At 39.2% G+C, this 20,139-nt stretch overlaps 4 protein-coding genes across 4 annotated transcripts; 2 read left to right on the top strand and 2 right to left on the bottom strand.

The window, feature by feature from the left end:
* Positions 1-992: 992 nt before the first annotated feature.
* On the bottom strand, positions 993-5,702 carry LOC137715963 (uncharacterized). The gene is made up of 2 exons (XM_068455332.1): positions 4,086-5,702; positions 993-1,364 (listed from the first exon to the last, which is right to left on the bottom strand). The coding sequence occupies exon 1, from the start codon at positions 5,673-5,675 to the stop codon at positions 4,092-4,094; it is 1,584 nt and encodes a 527-aa protein (XP_068311433.1). The 5' UTR covers positions 5,676-5,702; the 3' UTR covers positions 993-1,364; positions 4,086-4,091.
* On the bottom strand, positions 2,719-3,162 carry LOC137714640 (uncharacterized). Its single transcript, XM_068453802.1, has 2 exons — positions 2,966-3,162; positions 2,719-2,893 (listed from the first exon to the last, which is right to left on the bottom strand). The coding sequence occupies exons 1-2, from the start codon at positions 3,160-3,162 to the stop codon at positions 2,719-2,721; spliced, it is 372 nt and encodes a 123-aa protein (XP_068309903.1).
* A 182-nt stretch (positions 5,703-5,884) lies between the features above and the next one.
* Positions 5,885-7,908, top strand: LOC137715469 (small ribosomal subunit protein eS24z-like). The gene is made up of 5 exons (XM_068454810.1): positions 5,885-6,070; positions 6,213-6,254; positions 6,592-6,762; positions 7,373-7,459; positions 7,660-7,908. The coding sequence occupies exons 1-5, from the start codon at positions 5,996-5,998 to the stop codon at positions 7,696-7,698; spliced, it is 414 nt and encodes a 137-aa protein (XP_068310911.1). The 5' UTR covers positions 5,885-5,995; the 3' UTR covers positions 7,699-7,908.
* A 3,736-nt stretch (positions 7,909-11,644) lies between these two features.
* LOC137715765 (uncharacterized) lies at positions 11,645-20,033 on the top strand. Its single transcript, XM_068455109.1, has 9 exons — positions 11,645-11,903; positions 11,998-15,012; positions 15,354-15,501; positions 15,595-15,677; positions 16,091-16,347; positions 16,801-16,887; positions 17,594-17,693; positions 17,890-18,100; positions 18,203-20,033. Exons 2-9 carry the CDS (start codon positions 12,100-12,102, stop codon positions 19,327-19,329), a joined length of 4,926 nt encoding a protein of 1,641 aa, XP_068311210.1. The 5' UTR covers positions 11,645-11,903; positions 11,998-12,099; the 3' UTR covers positions 19,330-20,033.
* Positions 20,034-20,139: the final 106 nt, after the last annotated feature.

The following is a 20,139-nucleotide window of genomic DNA, read 5'->3' as shown; positions in this document are numbered from 1 at the left end:
TGAAGGGTTTGCCCCACCTTGAACTAACTGATTGGCCTAACATAGTCTATATAAGTCTAGATTAGAAGAAATTTTTTAGTGGCTAGAACATGGCCCGTAACACCAAATGTTGTCATAATACAATTGGTCGGAAATTCTTTAAGTTTCTAACTAATTGTATTATTACATGTAGTGTTCCGGGCCTTGTTCTTGGCACCCTAAAAATCTCTCCTAAATTAGGGATGGACCTACAAAGAAGTTCGTAAAAAAATGATAGACCATTCAAGCTTAACAGAAAATCATTAAGATGTTGTATGCACTCATTTTTCTATCTTACTTAAGAGAGCAGCAATTTTTATGAAAAAATTTATCATTCTCCCTCTCTGTATCTTTCTCTCTTTCTTTCTCTGGAGCATGCGTGATGAAAGGGAATTAAGGACTTACTGTATGTAATCAAGGCAATTTAGTACCTTTTTTTTACCTTTACTGGTACAATGAATGTGCATCCACCTTTGAGATCCCAGCTGCATGCATCGAGTTCTGATCCGAACTCGACGATTCAGGTTTGGGTTTGGAAACCCCAAGCATCGCGTCCTGTGACTAGATTGCGGTGCATATTTGTAATTTGCTGACGCAGAGTTGCGAAAGAGAGGAAGGAGAAAAAATATAAGGAAAACTAATAAAAATAACTTAAAAACTTTGAGTTTTAACAATAAGGACAAAATAAATGATAAAATAAATAGTACCAGAATTTCTTTTTAGTGTAAAAATGTGATTTTTCGTTAGAGTGAACAGTACCATAAACTTTTTGTTAAAACTCTCAAAAATGTAACCCTATTGGCGAGAACGAGTTGGGTGACGGTAGATGTAGGCTAGGTCCAAGGTTCGAAACGTGAAACATGTAACCGAAAAAATATCCTGCAATTCAAATTGTGTCATGACCCCAAGTAAATTGTATTTTTATTTAACCTATTGACCACATCACGATTCATGAGCATCCAAGCAAAGTTACATACACGAAACTCTTAGTCACCTTCGATTCAACCGGAAAATTAGGAGTACAAACCGTCAAAGAAATCCGACTGCACACTTGTGCATTCGTAAACGTCTCCGGTGTCGTTTAAATACAGAGGTGTTGTTTCCAAATTTGCTCACATCAACATTGTTACATTAAGGCTTTAATGCTATACAGGAACGGTGAGTGTGTGTTTTGTCCATCATTGAAGTCCCAGTTGGAATGCTCGAAACCGTGTCCACCCGATGCTGTAGGAACGATGCTTGTCACGCAAGAAACATGTGATTCCAACAGTGAGCTTCCGGCTTTTAAATTCTCTGGGTTCCTCAACTTCAGATAGGTTTGATATTCGCCGGACCATAAGTTCCAACTGCATACAATTTGAGATAAACAGGTGAAAACCTATTACTTAATGGTCAAGAGAAAAAGAAAGCATCGGATGTAAAAACATGCCAAGAATTCGGGTTCCTGAGCTATTTTTTGAAAACAGGGTTCATATCAACACGAATTCTTGATAGAGCAAGAAATTTCAAGGAGGAACCTAATATGATATGATATGAAAAAATAAAAGAGGTAAACAGCACAAACATCTTCCTTGTAAAAACAGCATAAACGTCAAAACCAACCAACACTTCCCCCTCAACTACCCAAACGAAAAGGGGGAAAATAAAAGAAGATTCAAACAACGGAAAGTCAAATTTATATGAAAGAAAAGCATAGAAACCGTAGTAAGCTCCATGAAAATATGAACTCCAACAGACCATGCTGCAAAAAAGTTACAGTTCTTTGCACTGAAACCAAACTTTCATCGAAACTTGTGTATTATGAACTCCAACAGACCATGTTGAGCAGAAAGACGCACCAAAAACCACCACTCAAAGACAATGTACTTAACACTATTACTATTACTATTACATGTCCCTAATTGAAAGTACTCAAACAAATGACCAGCGACATATATTCTGATATACCTATAAAATGTCCCTAATTGAAAGTACCGATACTTGGAATCCAATAGCTAGTACTTATACATATGACCAACTACATATATTCTGATCTTACCTATTACATGTCCGTAATTGTGAGTACCTATCTATGCCTGACATTTTGAGCTATCTAGGCTGCCTCCGTCTCATTCAACAAGTAAACAAAAATTTAAACAGATATCTACTCCTAGTTCAGTGATTGCATTTTTAATACTGAAATCCCCCCAGTTCAATTCTTCCTCATGCACGACTTATCAAATTCAAAACGCGAAGTACAAGCTCCTTCCTAATCATTTAAATTCTCTGCCATCACATGAAAATCTACACAGAACTCCAACAAGACGTGGCAAGTAGTCATCAGTTTCTATATACATTAGATCTAACAAACTCCAACAAGATGAAGGGAACGAAAACAAAGAAGCAACATTCCGAAGCTCAAAACCATCAACCACAAGAGTGACTGTTTAGAATCTGTAGATTCAACTTCTCGCAGTAGCGAACAGTGAAGTTTTGCAGGGATTGAGAACTGAGAATGCAATCACTAGCTTGGTTGATTTCCACAATTTGATATCTAATGCATTAAAAAGTTAATATCTTTAAGCACCAAAATACTAGATGCTAAACAAAACAAAGCATCCAATTCAATACTGCTCAACATCAACTAGTAACATACATGACATAATTCATGAAATAGCGAAAAGGAAGTAACATCTCAGGTAAAAGTAAACATACATGAAACTAAGTATCAGCAAATTCAATCTCTTTTTCCTTCCCCGAAAAAGGGTCGTGAGTAGGCCCAACATCCTGCCCAATATGGCGCTGAACCAGTCGCTGCAAATCCGCCAAAACCTTGTGCTCGCGCTTCGCTTTCTCCTCGTAGTTGAACATGGCCAAAGCCCGCTTATCCTCAGCACTGTAAACCTAGTTTTCCTTCCTAATACGAATGGCATTCATTCTCTGGTGCCTACTACCACTCATTACGTACTCAAGATTCTCAAACTTCTGAATCTCGTCAGCCGAAAGACCCACTTCTCCTCTCCACGGAATAAGTTTCCCCTGCTGAACATATTGTGCAATGGCATCACCTTCACCAGGCCTAAGAGCCCCACCATAACTAATATGCCCTTCAGCTCTACGCAACGGCATTGGCCCAACCACTGGTTCATTGTCCAGTGACAGCATCTTCTGAGCCTCGAAAATATGAACTCCAACAGACCATGCTGCAAAAAACTTACAGTTCTTTGCACTGAAACCAAACTTTCATGGAAACTTGTTTATACTAGAGCAGAAAGATGCACCAAAAACCACCACTCAAAGACAATGTACTTAACACTATTACTATTACATGTCCCTAATTGGAAGTACTTAAACAAATGACCAGAGACATATATTCTGATATACCTATAAAATGTCCCTAATTGAAAGTACCGATACTTGGAATCCAATAGCTAGTACTTATACATATGACCAACTACTTAGATTCAGATATTACCTATTACATGTCCGTAATTGTAAGTACCTATCTATGCCTCACATTTTGAGCTATCTAGGCCGCCTCCGTCTCATTCAACAAGTAAACATTTAGTACTGAAATCCCCCCAGTTCAATTCTTCCTCATGCACGACTTATCAAATTCAAAAAGCAAAGTACAAGCTCCTTCCTAAACATTTAAATTCTCTGCCATCACATGAAAATCTATACAGAACTCCGACAAGACGTGGCAAGTAGTCATCAGTTTCTATATACATTAGATCTAACAAACTCCAACAAGATGAAGGGAACGAAAACAAAGAAGCAACATTCCGAAGCTCAAAACCATCAACCACAAGAGTGACTGTTTGGAATCTTTAGATTCAACTTCTCGCGGTAGTGAACAATGGAGTTTTGCAGGAATTGAGAACTGAGAATGCAATCACTAGCTTGGTTGATTTCCACAATTTGATATCTAATGCATTCAAAAGATAATATCTTTAAGCACCGAAATACCAGATGCTAACAAAACAAAGCGTCCAATTCAATACTGCTCAACATCAACTAGTAACATACATGACATAATTCATGAAATAGTGAAAAAGAAGTAACATCTCAGGTAAAAGTAAACATACTTGAAACTAAGTATCAGCAAATTCAATCTCTTTTTCCTTCCCTGAAAATGGGTCGTGAGTAGGCCCGACATCCTGCCCGATATGGCGCTGAACCAGTCGCTGCAAATCCGCCATAACCTTGTGCTCGCGCTTCGCTTTCTCCTCGTAGTTGAACATGGCCAAAGCCCGCTTATCCTCAGCACTGTAAACCTGGTTTTCCTTCCTAATACGAATGGCATTCATTCTCTGGTGCCTACTACCACTCATTACGTACCCCAGGTTCTCAAACTTCTGAATCTCGTCAGCCGAAAGACCCACTTCTCCTCTCCGCGGAATACGCTTCCCCTGCTGAACATATTGTGCAATGGCATCACCTTCACCAGGCCTAAGAGCCCCACCATAACTAATATGCCCTTCAGCTCTAGGCAACGGCATTGGACCAACCACTGGTTCATCGTCCAGTGACAGCATCTTCTGAGCCTCGAAAATCTCCTTAAACTTCAATGCCTCCGCATTACTCTCATCCTTCATCACCTCCTCTTCCACTAAAGCAGCAGCCTTAGCATCAACCTCAGAATCCAAACCCTTCTCCTCCGAATCCGATTTCTCACTCTCCATTTCAGTTTCCAACTCTTTCTTCTTACTCCGACTGCGAGACTTTCGCTGTTTCTTCTTCTTCTTTAAATCTGAAACCTCACTTTCACTGTCTTCGCTCTCATCGGACTCGCTACTGCTACTACGCCTGCTTTTCCTCTTTCTTCTCCTTTCTCTTCTGCTCCTGCTTCTCTTACTCCTACTTTTCGACTTCTTTCTCTGTCTCCGATCCTCCTCTTCATCCGATTCATCATCGCTTTCACTCTCACTCTCCGATTCGCTATCACTATACTTCGATTTCCTACTCCTACGCTTCGAACCCGAACTCTTCTTCCTCCTCCTCGACCTCAAATCCTCCGAATCCGATTCAGATTCGGACTCAGATTTTTCCTTCTCTTTCTTCTTATCCTTCGATTCCATCTCCTCTTCCTCGCCATACCGTTCCGAAATCTCATCAGCCTTGCCCACCAATTCGAACTCATCGTTCTCACCCCTAGGCGGGCTGGGAGTCAATTCCCAAATACAAAACTTCCCTGATTTCCTCATCTTCTGCCGCTTGAGCCTTCTGTATTCCTCGAAGCTCAGCCCCTTCAGCTCCTCGTCGGACTCCTCCGCTTCCGACCGCCTCCCCCAGTCCATATTCCCTCCCCGCCCGAATTTCTTCGGCAAAGAGTCCGGCCCCCCATTAGCCCTAGGACTTTTTCTAGGGTTTGGGTAATCAGGCGTGCCCGAGCGATTTCGGTGGCGTCGGTTGTCGCGTCGGTCGTAGTCCTCATAGCTGGGGCTCCGACGCCGGGCCAAAGAGTCTGGGCCTCCCCTGTTGACCCTAGGACTTCGTCTGGGTGGCGAGCCCGAAGGGTTTCGGTGGCGGCGATTGTCGTAGCTTTCGTAGCTGGGGCTGCGACGCTGGTAGCGGTTGTCGCCGGAGGAGTCGGAGTGCCGTGGGTATCGCCCGTTCTCGTGATCGGAACGCTGTCGTCTGTCGGGGACGTGGATGGTGGATGTTGGCCTTCCCATCAGATAATTTGAAGAGGGTCGGTAATGAAATTTCTGTTTCGGAAACATCTGGCACATTGAATCTAATATTAGAAAAAAAGGCTTGGGCTGGGCTTTTTTTGTAATTTTATGGGCTTTAAAAAGCCCGACTTGTGATTATTCACCGGCCCAAACATTTCAAAAGATGGGCTCTGCCCTTATATAAAAGTTGCACAGTCAAATTCCGAAACCCTAAAAACCTCTCATCGCCGCCTTCCTCCGCATACGCGCAAACCTCTCGCACAGACAGTCCCATCCGAATACAGAGCGGAGGCGCAGAGAGAGAGAAGAGAGAGACAACCATGGCCGACACCAAGGCAGTAACGATTCGTACGAGGAAGTTCATGACCAACCGCCTTCTCTCCAGAAAGCAATTCGTGAGTCTTCTATCTTGTACTAGTGTACTTTCCCTGTTTGGTCAACTAGAAAATGCAGGAAAACGAGTTAGAAAATTACGCAGATGTGTATTTTTTTTAACCTGTTTGGCTGATTTTACTCTGTGTTTTTGTGTTGATGCAGGTCATCGACGTTCTGCATCCTGGTCGACCCAATGTCTCAAAGGTTTGGTTTCTTTCCTCGAGCTTTCTGGTTCTTTCAATGGGGATTTGGCTCTGTTTATTTGATGTTATTGCACTAGCTAATAGGAAATGAAGAAATTTTAAATCACGGGTTTTTTTTTCAGTGGGATTTGATTCTGTTTATTTGATGTTTTTGAACTAGATCTATTTCTTTTATGGCTTTTATGTTTATGTAAGGTAGGTAGATTGCTTCTCTTTTCTTTTTTGTTTTTTAATATTGTGAAATTAAATTCATTGGAGAGATGGGAAAAGTACAATTGTAACAATGGTGCAAAGAAGTGTTGATTGAAATGGGTTTCTGTTTCTTTTTCATAATGAAGGCAGAGCTGAAGGAGAAACTTGCGAGGTTGTACGAGGTGAGGGACCCAAATTCCATCTTCGTATTCAAGTTCCGCACCCATTTTGGAGGGGGGAAGTCCACTGGCTTTGGTTTGATTTATGATACCGTAGAGAATGCCAAGAAGTACGAGCCCAAGTACAGGCTGATCAGGGTAACTTTATCTTCCTATCACCCATCCCATTGTGTTACTTGCAAGTATTGTCATATAGCATATACGTGTGTTTAACCTCAACTGTTGTTCAAAATGTGCATTAAATGTATCTTTATACTTATCTGGTATTGGCGGTTCGCTGTTGCAGTGTTGGATTTGGGCAAATCCAATAGGTATTGGGGTTGAAACTGGTAGAAAGAGAGATTAGGAGAGAGAAATATGATCTTAAAATAACAATTCTCGCATGTGAGCTTGATACAAAATCCCTGTGAGGCCATTCGTTAACTGTTGGCGGCGGTGCATCTGTCTGTTTAAGTCTGCTGATTTAGTCAGTATCAATTCCCTATCATGGTTTTTAGAATGTGTTCATACTTCATATTGTTGAGTATAATGTGTTTTACAATTCCTTTTGGTAAGTTATGATACTATGTAGTTTCACAGTTTATAGGCATCTTTCACTCAAAGAATCAGTCATTAGTTTGGCATGAAATACGTATGCCTCTGAAAGGTCGTTTGTTGGACCTTATAAATTTTGAGATCTCTCCTGCTCTCTCGTTCCACACACACACATGTTTGTCTATTGCTCTCTCAAACTTGGCTACTTGTGCAGAATGGACTAGATACAAAGGTTGAAAAATCAAGGAAACAACTCAAGGAAAGGAAGAACAGAGCCAAGAAGATTCGTGGAGTTAAGAAGGTAACAATACTGTCATTGTTTTGTCCTGGTTAGTGTTAGTAAAATGTGATGGTGGTAGGGTCAGGGATAGTGTTTTTACCTTAAGCACTGGGTAGACCTTGGAAACACTGGTACTCGAACCTTGTCATTGTTTTCTACTCGAAGTTTTACCCTGAACTTTTCTTGAGTTGGTTTAACGTTTTCAAATGTTATATGTGCAGACAAAGGCCGGTGATGCTGCCAAGGCAAAGAAGAAATGAGCTTCTGCATGTTTTGGGATCGTATGTGTTCGCAGGCGCAGGAAGGTTCCGTGTCATCAGCCTTGCTGCATCTTGTTATTTTCTTTTGTTAGCGAAGCATGAAATTTTGGATGTTTTAGTTTTATCAAAAACGTTATGATGTTTTAGTGAGTTTGTGGAGTGTTACGTATGTTCTAACTATTTATTAAGGAAATTTGAAACTTCACTCTACCATGTTTCGACTTATGAATGACATTGAACTTTTACTCGTACAATTCTCAATTCGCATGTTTATTTACTTGGAACGCGGAAAATGGATTTGAGAAGTTAAGAATAGGGGGGAGAATGAATTCGAATAGGATCAGTTGTTCCTCCTAGTCAATGTAATTCTTTTTTTCCAATGTTTTCAATTTTAGCACCATAACTTGAAGTAAGTTTTGGATCTAAACGTTCGACTCTTGGAGGAAATGTTTAGTTGGGTAGCTTGATCTGCTAGGTCGGTGTGCATTGGAAGTTGTACTCACGTGGATGAAGCATTGGGCCGTGTTTCTTTATGAGAGTGTCTGACCAACTAGTAGGGCATGCGTCTTTATGAGAGTGCCTAAACAGCTGCGCTGGTGTACATTAGAAGTTTACTTACGTGAGTTTGGATGGGACCAAATACAGCAGGGCTTGTTTCTTTGTGAGAGTGCATGACCAAGCTGGATAATCAAGCTGCTCTACCTGAATTTACTCATGGTTTATGACTTTCGTTGCGTTTACAATCACATATGAAATAAAAAGGTTTGTAAGTCTCACGATGCAATCCACATTCGATACAAGAACAATGATGAATTAGAATGATGGAGCAGTCAATGCTCAATTATTAACTTTTTTATTTTTTGACGGTTTTTTTTTTTTTTTAGTACATCGATATTTTTATATTAAAAAAATGACGAATTCGACTAAACCACATAATGAGCAGCTTAATTTGTTTTGATTTAAAGTAAATAAAAATGTCAGTGATGTCACTATTTTTCTTTCCATAATCCATTCATTTATTAATTTGCTATGTAATTAAAGGCATGACCATTTCATTGAACCACTTACCATTTTATCTTAATCTCGTAGGATTACTTCCCATGTCCGGCCAAACAGAAAGGATTACTTACCTTAACCATGATGTGAATGTCCTTAATTCACACAAAATTTGTCTTTATCGTTAAAACTCAAGCCTCTTTCATAAGTTTTCCTACAAAACAAAAAAAAAAAAAAAAAAGGGAGCAAAGGACATTGTAAAGTTGTGTTCCTAACTTGACCGGAAGAGTTGTGAGTTTGTTTACGTTTGGGTCGACAGCGATTCACCAAAATCTGTTGGATCATGTCCTGTAATACGCGGGCTTCTAGGAGAGTGCGTGGAAGTTCACCAATAGACTCTGTCAGCCACCAAGCGAAAGGGCAAAGCATAATTAGGAAAGTAAATACTACCATATTGATTTTTTAGTGTAAAAATTTGGTTTTTCGTTAAAGTGAACATTATCGGGAGTTTTTCATTAAAGTTTTTATTTTTATTTTTTCTAAAGAGACTAGTTGGTGACTCTATCACTACAATTCACTATTTGGGAGCCAGAAAGACTCACATAAACATTTCAGCATTCCTTGACTACCATTGCGTGAATCACTAACGTCAAGAATCAAACTCATAACACGTTTTGTGGAATATGAACCTAAAACTGGAATGGCGTAATAGTCAATATATATGTGAGTTATGTCGGTTACATGAAAGTTTGAAATTCATAAATTATGATACTTTAGAATTTTGTATTATTTAATGACAAAAAGGGGCTAATACCCAAAAATTTGGAATAAACTCGAGTATATTGATTGACTAATACTTCCTAACGTAATGCTTCAACTAAAAGCCCATACGAATGTAGCTTGTTTTCTTCACGATTTATATAGGGGTGGGGCTAGCCACACTACCCTTTTTATCTTTCACATATTTTTTCATTTTCGACTCTCGAATCAGTGAATCAAAAGGATAAAAAAAACAGAAATTAACAAAAAAATACATGAGAGATAAGTAGAAATATATGGATAACACCACCATTTATTTACTGGCTTTAGTACAATTGTACATAGTTCTCCGGTATGTCATGCCTCATGTTTATGTGATGGGAAAAAGATTCTCGTTAGATTCTTTTCTTGAGGATTCGAGGGATTCCGTAATCATATTTGTTTATCATATATTGTACGGTTAGAAATAATTTAAAATTTAAAATTTAAAATTAAGTATAAATAGTACCTAACAAAAACTGATCTTACGATATACGATAACGGATATGATTACGGAATGCCCCAGATCCCAGGATCCTTTTCCATGCTGATGAGCATGAACGTCCACCTTGGGAATTTCGTGCATGTCTAAAAGTACTTCACAGGATTAAAAAAAATACATCCGACAACATTTGACATAAAAAGTTAAAAATATTTACGCTTAATTGTGTTATGTTGCATGAGCATTCAATGTGTTTCTAATAAAAGCGATCTTGGGTTTTCTACGTAAACATTCTCAAATGGAAGACCTAGTTGCCTTTTTATTTTGCATGGTAGATGCATGGATGTATTTTGTTAGTTTTATTATTTGCACACTCTCTTTTCTCTCTCCCTTCCATCATTCTTTATTTAGGTTATCTCCAACTGAATGCTACCCAGATGACTTGTTTTAACTCTCTGGCTCTCTAAGATATTAATATTTTAATGAATAATACATTATCATATTTGTCTTCATCTCCAATCGAGGGCCAAAGTGCCATAGGGCTCGTTTTAGCCCTGTTATAACAAACCGTCTCCAACCAAGGGCCATAGGGCCAAACATAATTTATTATTTAAATTTAAAAACTACAACAATTTAAATTTAAAAACAATAACTTTAAATTTAAAAACTACGAATTAAATTAAAAAACGACAAATAAATTTAAAAACTACAAATTAATGGTGTAGGAATGGTGAATGAATAGTCTAGGTATTTATAGGAAAAAAAAATTAGAATTTTTAAGAATTAAAAAAAAAAAAAAAAAAAAGCATTCATGTCGATTATATTTGACAGGATTGGTGTATTTTCTGGCCAGCCCTTTGGCCCTTTCAGATTCCATGGGGCCCTCTCAGATTCCACGAGCCCTCTGGCCTAACACTTGGTTGGAAACGATTTTCGGACTATTTTCGACCCTCTAACCCTCTGGTTGGAGATGACCTTATACAACTTCTAGATTGAATAAATCAAATAAAAATCAAGAGAAGAAAAGAAGAAGTGCTAAAAACATTAACGTTTAAGGCTAATAGTAACAGACTAAAATCCATTTAATCTAATTTGACCAATAGTAAGATTTCAAAAGTTACTTCAAATCTTCAATACAAAGGAGCATAACTCAAAAGAAAGATAATTAAGAGCATGTTTAGAAGTGTATTTTAAACGTTTTTAATGAAAATATTTTTAAACTAATTCTTAGTAAAAATGTAAATGTATTTTTGAAAAACGTTTGAAGTGCTTCCTATAAGAAGCTTGTAAGAAACTTACAGAAAGCATTTTAACATTTTAAGTACTTTTCGAACCAAAAACCATTTTCTGTAAATTGATACACGACATAATACTCCATGAATAACAATTGAACATCCCTCCTTTTGAACGACAAGGTTTGACTCATAAGCTACTCATGGTTTTTTTTTTTTTTTTTTTTTTTTTTTTGTTCTGATATTTTTAAAGATAAAAAAAAAACATTTTGACCATGTAGATATGAATTAATTAATAGAAAAAGGTCCTATGAGAAAAGGACATAGGGCCATTGACCAAAAAAAGAAAAAAAATAATAAAAAAGCAATTTTCCAATTGGGATGTAATTTATGGAGGGAAAACCACAAAATCCCCCGCAAAAATAAAATTAAAAAAAAAAAAAAAAAAAAAAAGCAAGGGAAAGCTTTTCTCTTAAACCTTGCAAGCCCCAAGGCTCCCTGTCTCTATCAACAACTCCAACTCTCTCTCTCTCTCCTGTGTCTTTCTCTCTTCCTCTTCCTCCCGTTAAACTCCTTCAATTCCTTCCCCAATTTCACAAAGCGCCATGGCTGAATCGCTGAAGCTACTGTATGACGTGCCGCGCACGTGCTCGTGAGGGAGGCATCAGAATATCTCCGGTGTCTTTGCTTGCATTGACTGGGGGCTTCGTCAACCCATTGTCGCGGTTGGTGATCTGGTCAGTCCGTACACGTTCAAAAACATCACTGATTTCATATATCTATGTATGTATATATTTTTAAATAAATATTTTCTTTAATTTTTGGTTACAGGGTAGGGTTAGTTCTTGAGAGAGAAGCTTTCTAGCTGTTGGGTTTGTGTAATTAAGTTCAAAGCTGAAGTGGGTTTTCTGGGATTAGGGTGTACTGTGAGAGATGTTGAGATCTGGGAAGGTAAGGGGTGAGAGGGATAAGCAAATTGGTGTTCAGATGAAAGGGGATGAGTTGAAGCAGGGAGGTTCGGATTCCGGCGGGGAGAAAACCCGGCATTTGGTTTCGGGTGGGGCGGAGGAATCTGAGAAAGAATTGGTGGGGGAAGGTGGAGAAGATGGTGATGTGGGTGGGAATGAAAATGGTCGAGCAACTGAGAGTGGGAAGAAGAGGTGTGTTGGTAACGGTGAAGAAATTGGTGATGATAAAAAGAGAGTAAAGGAAAAAGAGGCAGATGGTGAAGTGCGAATTTTCGGGCGGGTTTTGCAATCACGGTCAGCGGCGAATGGAGGGGGTGATAAGGAGGTGAATGATGGGGAACTGGTTGCGGAACATAGAGAAAACGATGGGACTCAGAAACAATGTAGTGAGGTTAACAACAAGGGTAGGAAGGAAATGGAGGTGGATGATAAAGTGCAAGCTATTGGTCGGGTTCTGCGGTCACAGTCTGCGGTGAATGGAGGGTATGATAAGGAAGTGAGTGATGGTGGCCTGGTTGACGAAGGTAGAGAAAATGACGGGTCTCATAAACAACATAGTGAGGTAAACAATGAAGGGAGGAAGGAAATGGAGGTGGATGGTAAAGTGCAAGTTGTTGATCGGGTTCTGCAGGCACAGTTAGCGGTGAATGGAGGGCGTGATAAGGATGTGAATGATGGTGTTCTGGTTGCCGGAAGTAGAGAAAGTGATGGGTCTGACAAGCAATGTAGTGAGGTAAAAGATGAAGGGGCTGATCTGTTGGGCCAGAGTGAAAATGTGGGAGTAGGTGAGATTGGGAAGAAGAGGAGGTGGGGTGATAATGGCGAAGAAATTGATGATGATACTTTTGAGGAAAAAAAGGTGAAGGAAGATGAGGTGGATAGTAAAGTGCTAACTACAGTTAGGGTTCTTCGGTCACGAGTTGTGGTGAATGAGGGGTGTGATAAGGCAGGGAGTGATGGTAGAGGGAGTGACGGGTCTTGCAAGAAATCTTCCAAGGTTAATAATGAAGGGGGTGATCAGTTGGTTGAACGGTTTACGAAGAAGTTGAAAGGCAAGAGAGGGAGCCCACTCAAGGTTGAAAAGGAAGAAGGTGATGGTTTGGGTGCTGGACTACATAAGATGAAGAATTTGAAACGCAAGCGTGGGAGACCTAAGAAGGTAGAAAAGGAAGAGAGTGATCTGTCAGTTGGTCAGTTGAGAAAGGAAGAAGGTGATGGTTCGGGTGCTGGGCTACATAAGATGAAGAATTTTAAACGCAAGCGTGGGAGACCTAAGAAGGTAGAAAAGGAAGAGAGTGATCTGTCAGTTGGTCGGTTGACAAAGGAAGAAAGTGATGGTTCGGGTGCTGGGCTACAGAAGATGATGAATTTGAAACGTAAGCGTGGGAGACCTAAGAAGGTAGAAAGGGAAGAGAGTGATCTGTCAGTTGGTCGGTTGAGAAAGGAAGAAAGTCATGGCTTGGGTGCTGGGCTACAGAAGATGAAGAATTTGAAACGTAAGCGTGGGAGACCTAAGAAGGTAGAAAAGGAGGAGAGTGATCTGTCAGTTGGTCGGTTGAGAAAGAAGTCAAAATTGAAGCACAAGAGACCACTTAAGGTGCAGAAGACTAATGTGGCTTTCAAAGGAAAGCTTGCTAAGGAAGGCAATATGGTTTTGAGATCGCATGAAAGAATCAAAGCGAATATGACAACTAATGGTTCATATCTGGAAAGGAGGATTATTGGGAAAGAGCTGGATGTGAAGGCCTTTTCTCCAGCTAAAACGGATAAAAAAGGAAATGATTTGGAGACTGAGGATAGTGAGGATGGAGAAGGAAGTAATGAACGGAAACAGAAACAGAAGGGAAATAAAGGACAGAAAAATAAGCAGAAGGGTTGGGATGGAGATAGCGCCAGAAGTAGGCAAAAACAGTTGGTGAGAGATAAAATAGTGGATCTAATTATGCGTGCAGGTTGGACCATTCAATATAGGCCTAGGAATGGCAAAGATTACAAGGATGCAGTGTACGTAACTCCAGCAGGACAGACTCACTGGTCAGTCACCAAGGCTTACACAACTCTTAAAGTGCATTGTGAAAATGGTGAAAACAATTCCAAGTTTTGTAAGCCTGGCTTCAAATTTACTTTGATACCACCAGAGGAAATCGACATGCTAGCAAGGATACAAGTCGTGAAAAGGGTGGGGAAAAAGAAAGGGAAGAAGGGTGGAATTAACAAAAAACAAAAGAAGAAAAAGGGTGGGAATACAGTGGATGGAGTTACCGAAGAGAAAAAGAAAAAGAAATTGGGTAGGCCACTCAAAGGGAAACGTTTGCTTCTTGAAAAGGATCATTCAGCACGTGCAGCATGCAAGGGAAGGCGAAGTTTATATAAGACAAAAAGTAGAAAGCGATGTGCTTTACTGGTTCGGAACTCTGAGAATGCCGATTCAGATGATGATGGCCATGTACTATATGACGGGAAAAGAACAGTACTTGCCTGGATGATTGATTTGGGAACCCTATCACTTAATTCGAAGGTGAAGTACATGAACAGGAGAAAGACACAGGTGCTTCTTGAGGGTAACATTACTAGAGATGGAATTCATTGTGGTTGCTGTGGAGATACAATCTCAATTTCAAAGTTTGTAACCCATGCCAGAAGTGATTACTCTGAGCCATTTAAACATATATATCTAGACTCAGGGTCTACCCTTTTGCAATGCCTGCTTAACTCATGGAATAAACAGGATGAATACGACCGTCGGGGATTCCATTTTGTGGGTGTTAACAGGGAAGACCCAAACGATGATACATGTGGAATCTGTGGAGATGGTGGGAACTTGATTTGTTGTGATGGCTGTCCATCAACATTCCACCAAAATTGTTTAGAGATAAAGGTACGTTTATGGTGCCAATTTATAAATTGTTCTAACTACATGGATAAAGTGCTATTTAGATTAATTTAGAGTAGGCTGAAAGCTCTTAAGACAGCTTGCTTTCTATCCAATTCGATATTTTTATCGGAATTAAGTGCTATTTCAATGTCTTTAGTATACTATGAGGGGATAATTACTTGTTTTTGCCTTCAATGCTAAAGTTTATACTTTCTGTTACGTTGCACTTATTCTACAGTAGCATTTATGAAATTAAGAATTGATTGATATGCCTAGAAACTGAAAATGTTTATGTTTCTGGTTTGTTTAAGAGCAGATGAGAACTCTATTCTTAATTTTTGCAGAAGTTCCCCTCAGGTGATTGGCATTGTGTATATTGTTCATGCAAATTTTGTGGGATGTTTGGCGGTAATATATGCGAAACCGATGGCAATGACAATGAAAATGTAGCTGCATCAGCATTAATTACCTGCCATTTGTGTGAGGAAAAATGTATTAACTCTTCCTCCTATCCTTTTTCGTCTTCCTGGGTTACGTAAATTTAGTACATTTGGCAAAATTTCATGGAAAACGTTTTCTTTTTAGATCACAAATCCTGTATTCAGGCAAAGGATGCTGTAAATGATGATGCCAACGATCCATCCTTCTGCGGCAAGAATTGTCAAGAGGTATTACATTTGTGATCCATTGCTGTAATGTTAGCTTGGATTGCAGTATTTGTGTAGGCTTTGGTGCATGCCTTCGTATTTTCATGTACTATTTATAGTAGTAAAATGATGTTGTGCTGCATGCATTCGTGATCTGCATGCAACAAGGGCTAAAGGATTTGACAGTTTGTCTCTTAATGCTTCAGTTGTAGGAAGATTGCTTACACTATTTTTAAGAGATGCTTACAAAGCATTATTTAGGTATTTAGGAATTTTTAACAATGCATGCAGATTTAAATGTTGATTTATTTATAAATCTGAGTTGTTTTCAATTTTCAGTTTTAAGTTTGATGAGATATATAAATTCTTTTGATCAATTTCTCTACCCATTTTGTATTGTCAGTATGTAATTAATAATGTTTTCGTCATGCCAGCTATTTGCGAGTCTTCAGATGCTTCTTGGAGTGAGGCAAGAAATCGAAGATGGATTTTCATTGACTCTGATTCACCGATCTGATACGAGCTCAATTTCTATTTGTGACACAACACAGATAGATGATTGTGATTCAAGGCTAATTGAATGCAATTCCAAGCTGGCTGTTGCATTTTTACTAATGGATGAGTGTTTTTTGCCTATGGTTGACCACAGAAGTGGAGTCAATTTGATTCATAATATTCTGTATAATCGTGGGTAAGCATACTTTAATCCGCAATTTTGTGTGTGTGTGTGTGTGTCTATGTGGATGCCAAACTACTTTTGATTGGTTTGGAATAGTTTAATGTCTTTGTCTTGAAATAAGTATGATCGGTGTGCAATCTCACTGCAAACATATAACTGATGTTCATGATATATGATATTTCGAGTTCCAGGTGGTTGCTGTTGGGATTATGTACCTAGGAAAATTTTTTGGTGCTCGACCATATGAAAATCAATTTCTGTTTCTAATCGTGTATATCTAATTTTATGTAAAGATCTCTACGTAATTTACTTTGTACTTTTATCTTCTATGTCGCTGTACTTTTTGCATTCAAACAAGTTTGAAAGAAGCTTTCATTCCACGTATTGCAAATTGTCTCTTCAACTTTTTGACATGTAGAAAAATATAGACTTACCATTACTTATTTTTTAATTTTCTATTATCAGGTCAAATTTTAGTAGACTGAATTATAGTGGTTTCTTGACTGCAATTCTAGAAAGAGGTGATGAGATCATATCAGCGGCATCCATCCGGTATGTTACTGCGAACATATCACAGTTAATCAATGCAGAATTTCTAGTTCTTGTGGTCAAGTTATTCTGACAAATATAGTTGACATGGACTGCAAACTAAGTCTTATTGTAGAACATTTCAGCCAAATGAACAATAAATAAAAAAGAAACATTGAGCTGTACAGGTTGGTTTTCCTTGTATCTTTTGATAGCTATGTTTTTTGTAAATGATGCCAAAACTTTTGGATGTCTCTCGGAGTCTTTCTTCCAACCATAACTTTAGTAATTAGCAGTCAGCACTGGTTTGGAATTCTAGTTTTCTTAGAATTTATTTTCTGCTCTTTTACCTCTCCCTGCAAATTTCTTAGAAGCAAAAGATCAGAATTCGAACTTTAGATTTTGTCTCGTGACACAGAACCGAGCGCAATGGCGTTCTAGGGTTCATATAGCGGACCCCACTTAGTGGGAAAAGGCTTTGTTGTTGTTGTTGTCTGTTTTTGAATTCTGATACTTTCACCTTCTCATTGCTAGAAGATTTACTGTTAAATAATGGTTGTGATCATTCTTTAAAACCCTTTCCCCTTGCTATTTCTTTATTATTTATCCATAAACCCTCTCGTGACTGGGTTACATGTTGCTGTAATCCTAATCGAGTAGAATTGCTTTTACTAGTTTGTGTGCTTTTTGCATCTATGTTCTGACACTACGTTGCTGCTCGGTCGATCAGGATTCATGGGAACTATTTAGCAGAGATGCCATTTGTTGGGACCCGATATATGTACAGGCGTCAAGGAATGTGCCGTCGGCTTCTGACTGGAATTGAATCTGTATGTTCGTTGCTAAATAGAAATACCTTGCTTTTTTTCTTGTCCTCACATTTGCTTACAAGTCAGTTTCTTCTTAAATTTGAAACTCTGTTTTTATGCGGAGATATCTTATTAAGGAAAATCATGAATTTTCATAATCTTGCAAAGAATCTTAACTTTCTAGTTCTTTTGTGCCATTTTTCTGATCCATGAGTAGGCTCTCAGCTCGTTGAATGTTGAAAGATTGGTTATACCTGCAATCTCGGAACTCAGAGAAACATGGACTTCTGTTTTTGGTTTTAAGCCCCTTGAAGAATCAAGCAAGCAGAGGATGAAGAGCATGAACATATTGGTTTTCCCTGGTGTAGATATCTTAGAGAAGCCAGTGTCGAAGCAGTTAACAGAAGCAAATATGATTCCCGCTGAAGGTATTTATGAAATCAGCAGAGACGAGCATGCATGTGTTTGGCACATCTTTCTGTCAGTTGTATCTTCTTATTTTATAACTTACGCTGAATTTGCTCTTGTAGGTGTGAGGTCCATTGAACTTGAGCATCAGCAACTCGAGCAAGAGGTTTTATGTGATACTAATGACAAACGTTTGGTTGCGTCTGGAATTGAAGCATCTGCACCCTGTGGAAATGAGGCAAATGATGAACTTGCTGATGTTGAATCCTATACACAGCATCAGTGTGGTGTTTCTCAGGATAATCTGGAGGAGAAAAGCAATACAATTATGATTCCTCCTCAACCAACGTGTGATATTCATGAACAAACTGAGGAGGTCAATGAACACCAGAGCTCTGCTTCAGTTCCTGATGTAGGGACAGTGCAAGTGGACACCCAACATGACCAGCATATCATGCTTGAAGTCAAAAACAAATCTTTGACATCACATCATAGTAGTTCTGTTAGGAACCACAATTCTCATGACGAAGGATCCATTTGCCGCTCTACTGAAAATAATACCACCGAGCAGCAGCACATAGGACTTGAAGTAAGGGTTTCCGATGAATTTACTGTCTGCCATGATTCAGCAACTACAACTGAGGCATCTCATGAGGCAAGTGACCTTAAGCATCAGGATTCTCTAAGTGTGCAGGTTGCAGGATCTATTTCCTGTCCGGATGGAAAGATGTCTGAGACTTGTGAAGCGGAATGTAACCATCCTTCTACTCAGCATACACCTGCAGTGATAGTTGAGGAGCATCCAGAATCTACCAAGTGTTATGGCTCTGAAATTCTGACCGAAACTAGTGAGGTTGCCAGTGATGTACTTCACCCAACTCCCCTGTTGCCTCACCAGAAAGCAGATGAGCTTGAAGGTAACAGGCTGAACACTCATAAAGTTGCAGATGGGTTTGAAGGCAACGGGCTCAACACTCGTAATGTTGCAGATGAGTTTGAAGGCAATGGGCTCAACACTCAAAAAGTCGACACTGCTCTTACATGTGGACATGCCAAGTCCCCGGAGGTTACTGATTTGAATTTAACTCCCGAGGAGTCTCAGAACACAACATCCATAAAGCAATCTGAACTCGATTCTCAGACAAGTCCCACCCAGTGCAACTCGAGCAATACGCCTGTTGTGGCTCTTCACTGCGCATCCGGTGGGGGTACTTCGGGGGCGGTTATTCTATCAAATCAGGCTAGGTGATATCTTATCTCGATACACCGACAGAAGTCAAGGCAGGAGGCTTTTTGGTAACAGCAGAGTCTCCAACCGAAAGAGTAGCAGAAGTATTTTGGCAAAGGGTTGAAAACTGTTTTTATCGCTTGTTAGAAAGCAACCCAGTTTTTGGTTCCTTCGACTTGCTGAGAACTTGGGAGTAAATATATAGGTTTTTTCGGGAAATGATTCATGCACGTCTCTTTTTACCTTCTGCACGCCTCTATTTTTTTCTAGCCACTGGATTGAATAAATCAATGGCCCGATTTTAGAGAACTGTGCGGAAGCTGCGAAAGAGTGTTCATCAATCACTCCCATTTTTTTTTAGCATTTTATGGCATCTGGGCAGTGGCACGATAAAAGTGCCATTTGGTGGGTTGTATAATTTTTGGCCTTTGAGTGCAGTGACGTTCAAGAGTTCATACAACCAACGTCACATAGCGGGGTAAGGTTTTGTTGTTGTTTGGTGTTCATTGTATTATCAAAACATGCATTGCTTCAACCCTGAGAAACCAGCCTATCATTTTTGTATAGATCTCTTGCTATGCATTGTTGAAGTTTGCTTTTGTTGGTATTAGTAAAAACTTGTAGCAAGGAGAGATTCTTTGGCGTCACCGATTGTATGCGGTCGTTTTTTATTTCAACTGTTCACCCAACGAGACACATGATTATGTATAACTAATTAAACATTAATGTGGTAACATTGGCTTTGAGGAAAAATTCTTCAAACCAATAGTGATATGTAGTGAGTATCTTGGTATGTATTTTTTTACCTCTTCGTCCTTTCTCGTGTCTGTT

This window comes from Pyrus communis, chromosome 14 (assembly GCF_963583255.1).
Source record: "Pyrus communis chromosome 14, drPyrComm1.1, whole genome shotgun sequence".
Taxonomy (NCBI): Eukaryota; Viridiplantae; Streptophyta; class Magnoliopsida; order Rosales; family Rosaceae; genus Pyrus; species Pyrus communis.
This window is presented reverse-complemented; position numbering and strand designations above follow the sequence as displayed.